The sequence below is a fragment of the Hemibagrus wyckioides genome, linkage group LG16 (assembly GCF_019097595.1).
Source record: "Hemibagrus wyckioides isolate EC202008001 linkage group LG16, SWU_Hwy_1.0, whole genome shotgun sequence".
In the NCBI taxonomy this organism is placed as follows: Eukaryota; Metazoa; Chordata; class Actinopteri; order Siluriformes; family Bagridae; genus Hemibagrus; species Hemibagrus wyckioides.
This window is the reverse complement of record NC_080725.1, coordinates 23,717,501-23,734,489: the sequence shown is the minus strand read 5'-3', so window position 1 is coordinate 23,734,489 and position 16,989 is coordinate 23,717,501. Positions and strand designations below refer to the sequence as shown.

Sequence of the window (16,989 nt, the reverse complement as noted above, 5' to 3'; positions counted from 1 at the left end):
TGTAAGGAGTCTCCAGTGTGTGTGTGTGTGTGATGTGTGTAAGGAGTCTCCAGTGTGTGTGTGTGTGTGTGTGTGTGTGTGTGTAAGGAGTCTCCAGTGTGTGTGTGTGTGTGTGTGATGTGTGTAAGGAGTCTCCAGTGTGTGTGTGTGTGTGATGTGTGTAAGGAGTCTCCAGTGTGTGTGTGTGTGTGTGTGATGTGTGTAAGGAGTCTCCAGTGTGTGTGTGTGTGATGTGTGTAAGGAGTTTCCAGTGTGTGTGTGTGTGTGATGTGTGTAAGGAGTCTCCAGTGTGTGTGTGTGTGTGTGTGTGATGTGTGTAAGGAGTCTCCAGTGTGTGTGTGTGTGTGTGTGTGATGTGTGTAAGGAGTCTCCAGTGTGTGTGTGATGTGTGTAAGGAGTCTCCAGTGTGTGTGTGTGTGTGATGTGTGTAAGGAGTCTCCAGTGTGTGTGTGTGTGTGATGTGTGTAAGGAGTCTCCAGTGTGTGTGTGTGTGTGATGTGTGTAAGGAGTCTCCAGTGTGTGTGTGTGTGTGATGTGTGTAAGGAGTCTCCAGTGTGTGTGTGTGTGATGTGTGTGTGTGTGTGTGTGATGTGTGTAAGGAGTCTCCAGTGTGTGTGTGTGTGTGATGTGTGTGTGTGTGTGTGTGATGTGTGTAAGGAGTCTCCAGTGTGTGTGTGTGTGTGTGTGTGATGTGTGTGTGTGATGTGTGTAAGGAGTCTCCAGTGTGTGTGTGTGTGTGTGTGTGATGTGTGTGTGTGTGTGTGTGATGTGTGTAAGGAGTCTCCAGTGTGTGTGTGTGTGTGATGTGTGTGTGTGTGTGTGTGTGATGTGTGTAAGGAGTCTCCAGTGTGTGTGTGTGTGTGATGTGTGTGTGTGTGTGTGTGATGTGTGTAAGGAGTCTCCAGTGTGTGTGTGTGTGTGATGTGTGTGTGTGTGTGTGTGATGTGTGTAAGGAGTCTCCAGTGTGTGTGTGTGTGTGATGTGTGTGTGTGTGTGTGTGATGTGTGTAAGGAGTCTCCAGTGTCAGTGCTGTGTATCAGAGGTGAATTTATAAACTTCAGGGCGATGACAGTAACCTTCACTACACACACACACAGTTTATTAATTAACACTTCACCAACCTGTTAGCTAAATTATTAGTTAATTAAGAATAAATGTGTGATGTTGTGTAGAAGTTGTGCATTTCCACACAACACAGCATTACTCCCAGTGTGTAAGATATTAAACACATATAACATGCGTATTTTGTGTTTAATAAGAGTGGTCATGTGACCTCTCAGGCTTAAGATCTGTTCAGTGCTTCATGTTTGTGTGTGTGTGTGTGTGTGTGTGTGTCCTGTAATGTTTATGTTTCAGAGTATATCAGGTCTGAGGCTCACAGACACTTTCCTGAAACGGACGTACGAGTACGACGACATCGCTCAGGTGTGTGTGGTGTGTCCTTACCTGAGCCCAGAGACCTGAGGCCACTCCCACTTCCTGTAGCAGTAACCTGCACCTCCACGGACCAACTGCATCACCACTTTTTACACTATCAGCTGACCTTCTTCTTTTAAAATGTGTGCTTTTAAAGCCTTCTTCAGATTTTAAGTGTGTACATGTTAATAAACAAGCGAACTGCAGACCGGAGAACTGACCTCTAAATACACCTCATCAAACCTGGAGACTCTTTATCACCTCCACCTTTTTGAGTAAGGAAGGAGGGAGGGAGGGAGGGGGGGCAAAGAGAGAGAGAGAGACTAGAGCAAGATGAGGCTATTGAGGTTTTTTGATTTAAATTACTAAACACACGTTATTATTTTCCTCAGAATAATCTATTAGCCTTTAAAGCAGCAGTCTGTAATGTTTACGGCCCTCTGCTGCTTGGCTGGTGAACTGTGTTTGTTTCCAAACGCTAATGAGAACTGTTCCGGCTTGCTCCGCCCCCTGGGTTAAAACAATGTAAGTCACCAGAGTGAGTGGGTGGGGCTTAACTCATTTCAGTGCTGGGGAAAATATAAAGTCTTGACATCAGAGGTTTTGTAAAGTATCTTGAGAGTCTACTCTCGTTCCAGATCTAGAAATTTTACACGTTCCACACTGCAACTTTAATATCTTTAGCACAGTGATCCTTTAATACAGTAAATGATTGTAAAATTAGATGATTTGTTCTGAAGTGTTCTGTGTGTTCCTGATGATGAAACAGGACATTTCTGTGTAAACGTGTAATTATATAAAACCTCTACAGTGTCTGTAAACACCACAGGACTAATTGTTCATGTTTAATCACTCTTTTAGTCGTTTGCTGAAGAAACACAATAAATTGCACAGAGATTTGATGTGACATTTATTCAGCTGTGATTTATTTTCTCCACGTGAATCGAGATGGTGGGGTTCAGGTGACCAGGAGATCAGACACTCTAGAGCATGCAGAAGAAATCTAGCATCATGTACAGAGTCCTCTAATTGACCTAAACTACTACTCCGAACTGACATCAACATAAAGTGCTAAAAAAAAGGTGAATGAATCTACACTGTGACATCACCATGACATCATCACCGTGACATCATCACCGTTCCTTCTGGAACTGAACACTGAGGACACGAGCCAGTTTCATTCACTGTAAGATGAATCAAACCCAGCAGGATAAGCCGATTAGATTTTATCAAGGATCACTAATCACACAGTTCTGATGTTTTTAATCCTGTGTGTTCATTAAAATCCAGACAGAATCTAATCACACGCTAGTTCACTGCCAGCCTCTTGATTTTAGTCTTTAATCATTTCTCCTGCTCTAACACCCTGATCTGACTGACTACACCTTATTATCATGACCTTCCTGAGCATAGTGTGTGTGTGTGTGTGTGTGTGTGATGTGTGTGATGTGTGTGTGTGTACTGGAGTAGGAGCTCAGAGTTCAGGAGACCAGGAGCAGGTTTTGAGAATCACTGTGTAAATGTTTAAACTCCTCAGATTTCCAGGAGAATAAACACAGAACCTGTAGATCATCAGCCAGCAGGAAGTGGATCAGAAACCCACTCGAGGAGAAGAGTGAAGGACTGACACACACACACACACACACACACACACACACGTGCTTTTCGAGTTTTCCCTTCATGGAAGAAAAAAGATAAAGCTAAGTGTCTGTGGGCGGGGCTAATTTCAGGGACAGAAAAAATGTGAAGGTATTTATGTCAATATCACAGACATTATAATGAGCATAAAAAACACACTGCCTCTTTCGTTTTGTAGCCAAAGGTAAACAGTTCATATCCCACAATGCACTGCTGCAGGCAGGTTTACTCAAGAGCCTACAGATTACCCATAATGCACACTGTTTTAGACAAGTGCTCTTTAAAATGATCTGATTATAATCTGATATGTACAAACACTTTACACACTGCACCTTTAAGGTCACATGACGGATCAACGTCCAATCATCTGCTCGTCGCTGTGCAGGTTTCATTTTCATCATCACGCCATAGATATTATCAGACTGTCTGTGATTGGTGGAAATCTTACTTTAGAACAGACAGTCAGAGTCGGAACAGATCGAGATGTTGAAACAACGTGTGTGATGAAGACGATGATGATGGGATAAATACAGTGTCTACTGAGAACCTTTAGAACCCTAGAACATTAGGAGCTCACACTGATGATGATTAGTGTGGTGTGAAAGTATTTACACCCGTGTTCTCAGTTCCAGATAAAGTGCCACGCCTCCTCTCTCTCTCTCTCTCTCTCTCTCTCTCTCTCTCGCGCTGTCCCTCTCTCTCTCTCTCTCTCTCACTCTCTCTCTCACTCTCTCTGTCCCTCTCTCACTCTCTCTCTCTCTCTCTCTCTCTCACTCTCTCTCTCACACTCTCTCTCTCTCTCACTCTCTCTCTCTCTCTCTCTCTCTCTCTCCGCTCTCACACACACACCAGTGCTCTGATCAGGAGTGTTCCTCAGGACTGCCGCTGAACGACTGACTGCGGATGTGGTTCCTCAACTGTTCTATCAACTCTGGGTTCTGCTGCTGAATCTGCTGAGCAAACTGCTGACCACTGGGAGAGACGGAGAGAGAGACAGAGAGAGAGAGGTATTTAATGAGATTTAAAGCCACCATGATGTATAAAAGATTAGCAGATGATGCAGTATTTAATCGATTTTTAGACAATAGTAGGAGTTAAAAGTGAAGTTGAGGTCAGTAGATGAGCAGATGATGGTGTTCTGGTGTTAATAAGGTGACCGTGACTCAGGGACACTGAGAGATCTGCTTAAGGAGAAATCAACACTTACGCTTCAATCAGGCTAGAGATATCAGACATTCCCCCGACTCCTGCTGCTGGACCTCCCACTGCGCTGGACATCATCCCCGACATCCTGACACACATTCCAACACGTTATTCCACACAACACTCAGAGAGCTGGAGTTCAGCAGGAATTCATTAACAAGCAGCTGAGATCTGAACATGACATCAACACTGAGGATCTGACACTGAGAATAAAGATGATCATGAAGAACTTACAGCTGCTGAACCTGCTGGTTCTGCATCACGCTGGCAGCCTGGAGACGGACAGAGAGGAAACACACAGACAAATCTGATGGAGACACAGCCTCAGGAGTCATATACACTTATACAGACACGAGGACCAGACGACAATCAGACATCAGAAGGTGGGACCAGACCAGAATCGATAGGGGGACATGCAGAAAAACAATAATCCAGAGAATTCTGTTAGAATGACAGACTAAATGATGTGATGAGACACGATTAACACCTCCACCGGTAACACCTCCACCAGGAATAGGAGCACCTCCTCCATAAATAAGCTCATGCTGGTAGTAGGTAAAATGATCCCTGATGTGTCCTGATCTATCAGCTGGACCTCTCTTCTTTATAAGGACCGGAGAAAGACAGATAAAGTCCAGTAACTTTCAGACTCACACAGCTCATGGTACGACTGAATCCTCTCACAGTTTATTAATGCCTTCTGTAAATGGGTTTTTTCTCTACTGCATTCTGGACAGTGAGCAGCTGTCCAGCTCTTCTCTGAGCAGTCAGCACTCTGGTCAGACAGCAGGCTTTCCACAGGTCAGTGTCAGGTCATGATCATGTTACCAGCCTCTACCTTTAACTGGAGTGAGCTGCAAAGTCCTCGAGTTCATTCAAAACATAGCGACTGTTCCACTGTGGAACCACAAGGATAACCCACACAAAGAATCCACACGGAGAACCCACACATTCCAAACATTCAGAACTCGTTTGCGTTACACACCGGCTCGGCCAGACCAAATGGTCAATTTGTGACACGTTGTGAAGTTCACGGTGTTACAAGAACCATAAAAGCTGCAATGAAGAGCACTGCTGCTTACCATGCTGATGAACGCTGGGTTGTTGATGAGACTCGCCATGTCGAAGCCCAGTCTAGACACCGTCTGAGGAGGACACACACACATTCACCACACAGAGAGAATGAACAAGCACTGATACTGTGACTGCAGCAACAAAACACACACACACACACACACACCCCTGACATTCCAGCACTAAATCTAAGTCTGGAGCTATCTGAAGTTCCAGTTTGTTCTACTCACAGAGCTGGAGGATTCTCTCTTCTTCTGCTCAGCGGTCTTCAGGTTGGATTTGTACGTGTCATTCTCCGGGTCCAGAACCAACGCCTTTTTGAAGTAAGTGATGGCCTCGGGGAACTTGCTCATGGCAGCCAGCGCCAACCTTCACACCAAAAAGTAGCTATTAGAACCGCAGAAATGTTGGCGGTAAAGATCCTCTCACTTCATTACACACTGCTGCTGCGCGGGTGTCCAGTCTGATCTCACTACACAGTTCATGAAGGATTTAATACTGAACTCCATCTCATCAGTGTTCTGACCACGCACCTTATCACTGACTTCACAGCTGGACAGAGAGTGATAGTAGGGGCGGAGCTTATCTAAAGCAGAGGTGTGTCTCGTTGTTATATTAACTGAACAAATCAGAACAGAGGGAAAAGAATGCTTAAATATTCCGGGTTCTAGCATGAGGTATATCCAGGGTGAGTGTGTATCCCGGGGTCAGTGTGTATCCCAGGGTCAGTGTGTATCCCGGGGTGTGTGTGTGTGAACATGGAGGCGTAAGCTGCTCACCCCATGCGTCCGTACGCTTTACTGTAGCTGGGGTCGATAGCGATGGCGCGCTCACAGTCTCCTATGGCTTCACTGTAATTCCCCAGTTTACTGTGTGCTGCAGCCCTGAAACACACAACATCTGTCTCAACAGACTGATACTGCCACTGATGACATCACTTCCTGTTTCATTTACACTTCCTGTGTGTGTGTGTATATATATATATATATATATATATATATATATATATATATATATATATATATATATATATATACATTATATTGCCAAAAGTATTCGCTCACCTGTCTTGACTCGCATATGAACTTAAGTGACATCCCATTCCTAATCCATAGGGTTCAATATGACGTCGGTCCACCCTTTGCAGCTATAACAGCTTCAACTCTTCTGGGAAGGCTGTCCACAAGGTTTAGGAGTGTGTTTATGGGAATTTTTGACCATTCTTCCAGAAGCGCATTTGTGAGGTCACACACTGATGTTGGACGAGAAGGCCTGGCTCTCAGTCTCCGCTCTAATTCATCCCAAAGGTGTTCTATCGGGTTGAGGTCAGGACTCTGTGCAGGCCAGTCAAGTTCATCCACACCAGACTCTGTCATCCATGTCTTTATGGACCTTGCTTTGGTCACTGGTGCACAGTCATGTTGGAAGAGGAAGGGGCCAGCTCCAAACTGTTCCCACAAAGTTGGGAGCATGGAATTGTCCAAAATGTCTTGGTATGCTGAAGCATTCAGAGTTCCTTTCACTGGAACTAAGGGGCCAAGCCCAGCTCCTGAAAAACAACCCCACACCATAATCCCCCCTCCACCAAACTTTACACTTGGCACAATGCAGTCAGACAAGTACCGTTCTCCTGGCAACCGCCAAACCCAGACTCGTCCATCAGATTGCCAGATGGAGAAGCGCGATTCGTCCCTCCAGAGAACGCGTCTCCACTGCTCTAGAGTCCAGTGGCGGCGTGCTTTACACCACTGCATCCGACGCTTTGCATTGCACTTGGTGATGTATGGCTTGGATGCAGCTGCTCGGCCATGGAAACCCATTCCATGAAGCTCTCTGCGCACCGTTCTTGAGCTCATCTGAAGGCCACATGAAGTTTGGAGGTCTGTAGCGATTGACTCTGCAGAAAGTTGGCGACCTCTTCGCACTATGCGCCTCAGCATCCGCTGACCCCGCTCCGTCAGTTTACGTGGCCTACCACTTCGTGGCTGAGTTGCTGTCGTTCCCAAACACTTCCACGTTCTTATAATACAGCTGACAGTTGACTGTGGAATATTTAGGAGCGAGGAAATTTCACGACTGGATTTGTTGCACAGGTGGCATCCTATCACAGTTCCACGCTGGAATTCACTGAGCTCCTGAGAGCGACCCATTCTTTCACAAATGTTTGTAAAAACAGTCTGCATGCCTAGGTGCTTGATTTTATACACCTGTGGCCATGGAAGTGATTGGAACACCTGATTCTGATTATTTGGATGGGTGAGTGAATACTTTTGGCAATATAGTGTATGTGTGTATACAGCTCTGGAAATAAATAAGAGCTCACTGCAAAATAATGAGTTTCTTCTGTTTTTTTCTTCCAGGTTCATGTATTGGTGAGATGAAGAGTTTTGTTTCATTTTTTGTGAACTGCCGACAATATTTCTCCAAAATTCAAAATATAACTATTGTTATTTAGAGTGTATATTTAAAGGAAATGGCAGCACATCAAAATAACCCAAGATCCTGCAGTATTTGCAGAGCTTTAATAACTCAAATAAAACAAAATGCAAATACTTTGTAAACAGATTGTGTTAATTGTTTTGGCTCCATGATCTCCACCAGTTTCTCACATTGCTGTTGGGGAACTTTATACCACTCTTTTTGTATAAAAAAGCAAACAGCTCAGCTTTACTTGATGGTTTGTGATCATCCATCTTCCTCTTGATGACATTCCAGAGGTTTTCAATAGGGTGAATATGTGAATCTGGAGATTTGGCAGTGCTCTCTTATTTTTTTTTCAGAGCTGTGTGTGTGTGTGTGTGTGTGTAGGGGTGTGTGGGTGTGTGTGTGTGTGTAGGGGTGTGTGTGTGTTTGTGTAGGGGTGTGTGGGTGTGTGTGTAGGGGTGTGTGTGTGTTTGTGTAGGGGTGTGTGTGTGTGGGTGTGTGTGTGTGTGTTTGTGTAAGTGTGTGTGTGTGTGTTTGTGTAGGGGTGTGTGTGTGTGTTTGTGTAGGGGTGTGTGTGTGGGTGTGTGTTTGTGTAAGTGTGTGTGTGTGTGTTTGTGTAGGGGTGTGTGTGTGTGTAGGGGTATGTGTGTGTGTGTGTGTGTGTAGGGGTGTGTGTGTGTGTGTGTGTAGGGGTGTGTGGGTGTATGTGTGTAGGGGTGTGTGTGTGTGGGTGTGTGGGTGTGTGTTTGTGTAAGTGTGTGTGTGTGTGTGTGTGTGTTTGTGTAGGGGTGTGTGTGTGGGTGTGTGTGTGTGTGTGTGTGTTTGTGTAGGGGTGTGTGTGTGGGTGTGTGTTTGTGTAAGTGTGTGTGTGTGTTTGTGTAGGGGTGTGTGTGTGTGTGTGTTTGTGTAGGGGTGTGTGTGTGTGTGGGTGTGTGTGTTTGGGTAAGTGTGTGTGTGTGTTTGTGTAGGGGTGTGTGTAGGGGTGTGTGTGTGTGTAGGGGTGTGTGTGTGTGTGTGTGTAGGGGTGTGTGGGTGTGTGTGTGTAGGGGTGTGTGTGTGGGTGTGTGTTTGTGTAAGTGTGTGTGTGTGTGTTTGTGTAGGGGTGTGTGTGTGGGTGTGTGTTTGTGTAAGTGTGTGTGTGTGTTTGTGTAGGGGTGTGTGTGTGTGTAGGGGTGTGTGTGTGTGTGTGTGTGTAGGGGTGTGTGTGTGTGTGTGTAGGGGTGTGTGGGTGTATGTGTGTAGGGGTGTGTGTGTGTGGGTGTGTGTGTGTGTGTTTGTGTAAGTGTGTGTGTGTGTGTGTGTGTTTGTGTAGGGGTGTGTGTGTGGGTGTGTGTTTGTGTAAGTGTGTGTGTGTGTGTGTTTGTGTAGGGGTGTGTGTGTGGGTGTGTGTTTGTGTAAGTGTGTGTGTGTGTTTGTGTAGGGGTGTGTGTGTGTGTGTTTGTGTAGGGGTGTGTGTGTGTGTGGGTGTGTGTGTTTGGGTAAGTGTGTGTGTGTGTTTGTGTAGGGGTGTGTGTAGGGGTGTGTGTGTGTGTAGGGGTGTGTGTGTGTGTGTGTGTGTAGGGGTGTGTGGGTGTGTGTGTGTAGGGGTGTGTGTGTGGGTGTGTGTGTGTGTGTTTGTGTAAGTATGTGTGTGTGTGTGTGTGTTTGTGTAGGGGTGTGTGTGTGTGTTTGTGTAGGGGTGTGTGTGTGGGTGTGTGTTTGTGTAAGTGTGTGTGTGTGTGTTTGTGTAGGGGTGTGTGTGTGTGGGTGTGTGTTTGTGTAAGTGTGTGTGTGTGTGTGTTTGTGTAGGGGTGTGTGTAGGGGTGTGTGTGTATGTGTAGGGGTGTGTGTGTGGGTGTGTGTTTGTGTAAGTGTGTGTGTGTGTGTGTTTGTGTAGGGGTGTGTGTGTGTGTGGGTGTGTGTGTTTGTGTAAGTGTGTGTGTGTGTGTGTTTGTGTAGGGGTGTGTGTAGGGGTGTGTGTGTGTGTGTGTTTTCTCACCTGTTACAGAAGTACACTGCGTTTCTTTGGTCCAGATGGATGGCTTTGGTGTAACAGTCCAGCGCACTGCTGTAGTTCTCCTCCTTCATGTGATTGTTTCCTGAAAAACAAACACTTTTATTACAGAACCAACGTCTACACAACTGTACAGAGCAACTACACAACTACAACAACACAACTACACAACTACACAAACATACAGAGCAACTACACAACTACAACAACACAAACATACAAAGCAACTACACAACTACAACTACACAACTACACAAACATACAGAGCAACTACACAACTACAACTACACAAACATACAGAGCAACTACACAACTACAACACAACTACACAAACCTACAGAGCAACTACACAACTACAACTACACAACTACACAAACATACAGAGCAACTACACAACTACACAAACATACAGAGCAACTACACAACTACAACTACACAAACATACAGAGCAACTACACAACTACAACTACACAACTACACAAACATACAGAGCAACTACACAACTACAACTACACAACTACACAAACATACAGAGCAACTACACAACTGTACAAACATACAGAGCAACTACACAACTACAACTACACAAACATACAGAGCAACTACACAACTACAACTACACAACTACACAAACATACAGAGCAACTACACAACTACAACTACACAACTACACTAGTTGTACACCTAAGAAACATGACATAACACACGTTGTTACACACATATACATGTTGTTCCACACACACACACACACACACACAGTGTTACACACACACACACACACACAGTGTTACACACACACACACACACAGTGTTACACACACACACACACACAGTGTTCTACACACGCACACACACACAGTGTTCTACACACACACATACACACACACACACGTTGTTCCACACACACACACAGTGTTCCACACACACACAGTGTTCCAGACACACACATACACACACACACACACACGTTGTTCCACACACACACAGTATTCCACACACACACACACACAGTGTTCCACACACACACAGTGTTACACACACACACACACAGTGTTACACACACACACACACACACACACACAGTATTCCACACACACACACACACACAGTGTTCCACACACACACAGTGTTACACACACACACACACACACACACAAAGTGTTACACACACACACACACAGTGTTCTACACACACACATACACACACACACACACGTTGTTCCACACACACACAGTGTTCCACACACACACAGTGTTCTACACACACACATACACACACACACACACACACGTTGTTCCACACACACAGTGTTCCACACACACACACACACACAGTGTTCCACACACACACATACACACACACACACACACACACGTTGTTGAACACACACACAGTGTTCCACACACACACACACAGTATTCCACACACACACACACAGTGTTCCACACACACATACAGTGTTACACACACACACAGTGTTCCACACACACACACACACCCCTACACAAACACACACACACCCACACACCCCTACACACCCACCCCTACACACACACAGCTCTGAAAAAAAATAAGAGAGCACACACACACACAGTGTTCTACACACACACAGTGTTCCACACACACACAGTGTTACACACACACACACACACACACAGAGAGAGTGTTCCACACACACAGTGTTCCACACACACACACACAGACACACAGTGTTCCACAAACACACACATGTTGTTCCACACACACACACACAGTGTTCCAAACACACAGTGTTCCACACACACATACACACACACACAGTATTCCACACACACAGTGTTCCACACACACACACACACACAGAGTGTTCCACACACACACACACACACAGTGTTCCACACACACACAGTGTTCCACACACACACACACACACACAGAGTGTTCCACACACACAGTGTCCCACACACACACACACACAGACACACAGTGTTCCACAAACACACACATGTTGTTCCACACACACACACACAGTGTTCCACACACACACACGTTGTTACACACACACACACAGTGTTCCACACACACACACACAGTGTTCCACACACACACAGTGTTCCACACACACACACACACACACACACACAGTGTTCCACACACACACTCAGTGTTCCACACACACCCAGTGTTCCACACACACACACACACACGGTGTTCCACACACACACACAGTGTTACACACACACACACACACACACACACATACACTGTTCCACACACACACACACACACACACACACACTGTTCCACACACACATACACACACAGTGTTCCACACACACACACACACACACACAAGTTGTTCCACACACACACACACACAGTGTTCCACACACACACACACACACAGTGTTCCACACACACACTCAGTGTTCCACACACACCCAGTGTTCTACACACACACAGTGTTCCACACACACACACACAGTGTTCCACACACACACACACACACACACAGTGTTCCACACACACACACACACAGTGTTACACACACACACAGTGTTCCACACACACAGTGTTCCACACATACACACACAGTGTTCCACACACACACACACAGTGTTCCACACACACAGTGTTCCACACACACACACAGTGTTCTACACACACACAGTGTTCCACACACACATACACACACACACATTGTTCCACACAAACACACACACACAGTATTACAAACACACACACACACACACACACACACACACAGTGTTCCACACACACAGTGTTCCACACACACACACAGTGTTCCACACACACACACACAGTGTTCCACACACACACACACACACAGTGTTCCACACACACACACACACACAGTGTTCCACACACACACACAGTGTTCCACACACACACACACACACACACACAATGTTCCACACACACACACACACACACAGTGTTCCACACACACACACAGTGCTCCACACACACACAGTGTTCCACACACACACACACACACACATTGTTCCACACACACACACACACACACACATTGTTCCACACACACACAGTGTTCCACACACACACAGTGTTCTACACACACACACAGTGTTCCACACACACACACGGTGTTCCACACACACACACACAGTGTTCCCCACACACACACACACACTGTTCCACACACACACACACACACACTGTTCCACACACACATACACAAACACACAGTGTTCCACACACACACACAGTGTTCCACACACACATACACACACACACATTGTTCCACACACACACACAGTGTTCCACACACACCCACAGTGTTCCACACACACACACACACAGTGTTCCACACACACACAGTGTTCCACACACACACACAGTGTTCCACACACACACACACACACACACAGTGTTCCACACACACACACACAGTGTTCCACACACACACACACAGTGTTCCACACACACCCACAGTGTTCCACACACACACACACACACACACACACACAGTGTTCCACACACACACAGTGTTCCACACACACACACAGTGTTCCACACACACACACACACACACAGTGTTCCACACACACACACACACAGTGTTCCATACACACACACAGTGTTCCACACACACACACACACACACACACAGTGTTCCACACACACACACACACAGTGTTCCACACACACACACACACAGTGTTCGACACACACACACACACAGTGTTCCACACACACACACACAGTGTTCCACACACACACACACACACACACAGTGTTCCACACACACACACACACACAGTGTTCCACACACACACACACACAGTGTTCCACACACACACACACCCCTACACAAACACACACACACCCACATGCCCCTACACACACACAAACACACACAAAGTGTTCCACACACACACACAGTGTTCCACACACACACACACACACACACCCCTACACAAACACACACACACCCACACATCCCTACACACACAGAAACACACACACACACACAGAGTGTTCCACACACACACACACACCCAGTGTTCCAGACACACACCCAGTGTTCCACACACACACCCAGTGTTCTACACACACACACACACAGTGTTCCACACACACACACGGTGTTCCACACACACACACACGGTGTTCCACACACACCCAGTGTTCTACACACACACACAGTGTTCCACACACACAGTGTTCCACACACACACATACACACACACACATTGTTCCACACACACACACACACACACAGTGTTACACACACACAGACACACACAGTGTTCCACACACACACAGTGTTCCACACACACATACACAGTGTTACACACACACACACACAGTGTTCCACACACACACAGTGTTCCACACACACACACAGTGTTCCACACACACATACACACATACACAGTGTTCCACACACACACAGTGTTCCAGACACACACCCAGTGTTCCACACACACACCCAGTGTTCTACACACACACACACACAGTGTTCCACACACACACACGGTGTTCCACACACACACACACGGTGTTCCACACACACCCAGTGTTCTACACACACACACAGTGTTCCACACACACAGTGTTCCACACACACACATACACACACACACATTGTTCCACACACACACACACACACAGTGTTACACACACACACACACACACAGTGTTACACACACACAGACACACACAGTGTTCCACACACACACAGTGTTCCACACACACACACACAGTGTTCCACAAACACACACACACACAGTGTTCCACACACACACACACACACAGTGTTCCACACACACACACACAGTGTTCCACACACACACACACACAGTGTTCCACACACACACACACAGTGTTCCACACACACACACACACACAGTGTTCCACACACACACACACAGTGTTCCACACACACACACAGTGTTCCACACACACATACACACACACACACACAGTGTTCCACACACACACAGTGTTCCACACACACATACACAGTGTTACACACACACACACACAGTGTTCCACACACACACAGTGTTCCACACACACACACAGTGTTCCACACACACATACACACACACACAGTGTTCCACACACACACAGTGTTCCACACACACACACACACAGTGTTCCACACACACACACACAGTGTTCCACACACACACACACAGTGTTCCACACACACACACAGTGTTCCACACACACATACACACACACACACAGTGTTCCACACACACACAGTGTTCCACACACACACACACACACACACACACACACACAGTGTTCCACACACACATACACACACACACACAGTGTTCCACACACACACACACACAGTGTTCCACACACACACACACACCCCTACACAAACACACACACACAAACATACAGAGCAACTACACAACTACAACAACACAACTACACAAACATACAGAGCAACTACACAAACATACAAAGCAACTACACAACTACAACTACACAACTACACAAACATACAGAGCAACTACACAACTACAACTACACAAACATACAGAGCAACTACACAACTACAACACAACTACACAAACCTACAGAGCAACTACACAACTACAACTACACAACTACACAAACATACAGAGCAACTACACAACTACACAAACATACAGAGCAACTACACAACTACAACTACACAAACATACAGAGCAACTACACAACTACAACTACACAACTACACAAACATACAGAGCAACTACACAACTACAACTACACAACTACACAAACATACAGAGCAACTACACAACTGTACAAACATACAGAGCAACTACACAACTACAACTACACAAACATACAGAGCAACTACACAACTACAACTACACAACTACACTAGTTGTACACCTAAGAAACATGACATAACACACGTTGTTACACACATATACATGTTGTTCCACACACACACACACACAGTGTTACACACACACACACACACACAGTGTTACACACACACACAGTGTTACACACACACACACACAGTGTTCTACACACGCACACACACACAGTGTTCTACACACACACATACACACACACACACGTTGTTCCACACACACACACAGTGTTCCACACACACACAGTGTTCCAGACACACACATACACACACACACACACACGTTGTTCCACACACACACAGTATTCCACACACACACACACACAGTGTTCCACACACACACAGTGTTACACACACACACACACAGTGTTACACACACACACACACACACACACACACAGTATTCCACACACACACACACACAGTGTTCCACACACACACAGTGTTACACACACACACACACACACACACACAGTGTTACACACACACACACACACAGTGTTCTACACACACACATACACACACACACACACACGTTGTTCCACACACACACAGTGTTCCACACACACACAGTGTTCTACACACACACACATACACACACACACACGTTGTTCCACACACACAGTGTTCCACACACACACACACACACACAGTGTTCCACACACACACATACACACACACACACACACACACACACGTTGTTCCACACACACACAGTGTTCCACACACACACACACAGTATTCCACACAAACACACACAGTGTTCCACACACACATACAGTGTTACACACACACACAGTGTTCCACACACACACACACACCCCTACACAAACACACACACACCCACACACCCCTACACACCCACCCCTACACACACACAGCTCTGAAAAAAAATAAGAGAGCACACACACACACAGTGTTCTACACACACACAGTGTTCCACACACACACAGTGTTCCACACACACACACACACACACAGAGAGAGTGTTCCACACACACAGTGTTCCACACACACACACAGACACACAGTGTTCCACAAACACACACATGTTGTTCCACACACACACACACAGTGTTCCAAACACACAGTGTTCCACACACACATACACACACACACAGTGTTCCACACACACAGTGTTCCACACACACACACGTTGTTACACACACACACACACACACACACAGAGTGTTCCACACACACACACACACACACAGTGTTCCACACACACACAGTGTTCCACACACACACACACACACAGAGTGTTCCACACACACAGTGTCCCACACACACACACACACAGACACACAGTGTTCCACAAACACACACATGTTGTTCCACACACACACACACAGTGTTCCACACACACACACACAGTGTTCC

General features: G+C 46.1%; 1 protein-coding gene across 2 annotated transcripts in view; it reads right to left on the bottom strand.

Annotated features, from left to right (window-relative positions):
* Positions 1–963: 963 nt before the first annotated feature.
* sgtb (small glutamine rich tetratricopeptide repeat co-chaperone beta) overlaps positions 964–16,989 on the bottom strand; it is a 37,656-nt gene continuing 21,630 nt past the window's right edge. Inside the window, exons 5-11 of one of the 2 annotated variants that reach the window (XM_058412303.1) lie at positions 9,734–9,833; positions 6,111–6,215; positions 5,562–5,700; positions 5,340–5,402; positions 4,492–4,529; positions 4,262–4,345; positions 964–4,026 (exon numbers count right to left, since the gene is read on the bottom strand). In XM_058412303.1, coding sequence (XP_058268286.1) covers positions 3,915–4,026; positions 4,262–4,345; positions 4,492–4,529; positions 5,340–5,402; positions 5,562–5,700; positions 6,111–6,215; positions 9,734–9,833 — 641 coding nt within the window. In that variant the 3' untranslated portion in view covers positions 964–3,914. The remainder of the gene's footprint in view (positions 4,027–4,261; positions 4,346–4,491; positions 4,530–5,339; positions 5,403–5,561; positions 5,701–6,110; positions 6,216–9,733; positions 9,834–16,989) is intronic. The other variant, XM_058412304.1, reaches the window with a different exon arrangement.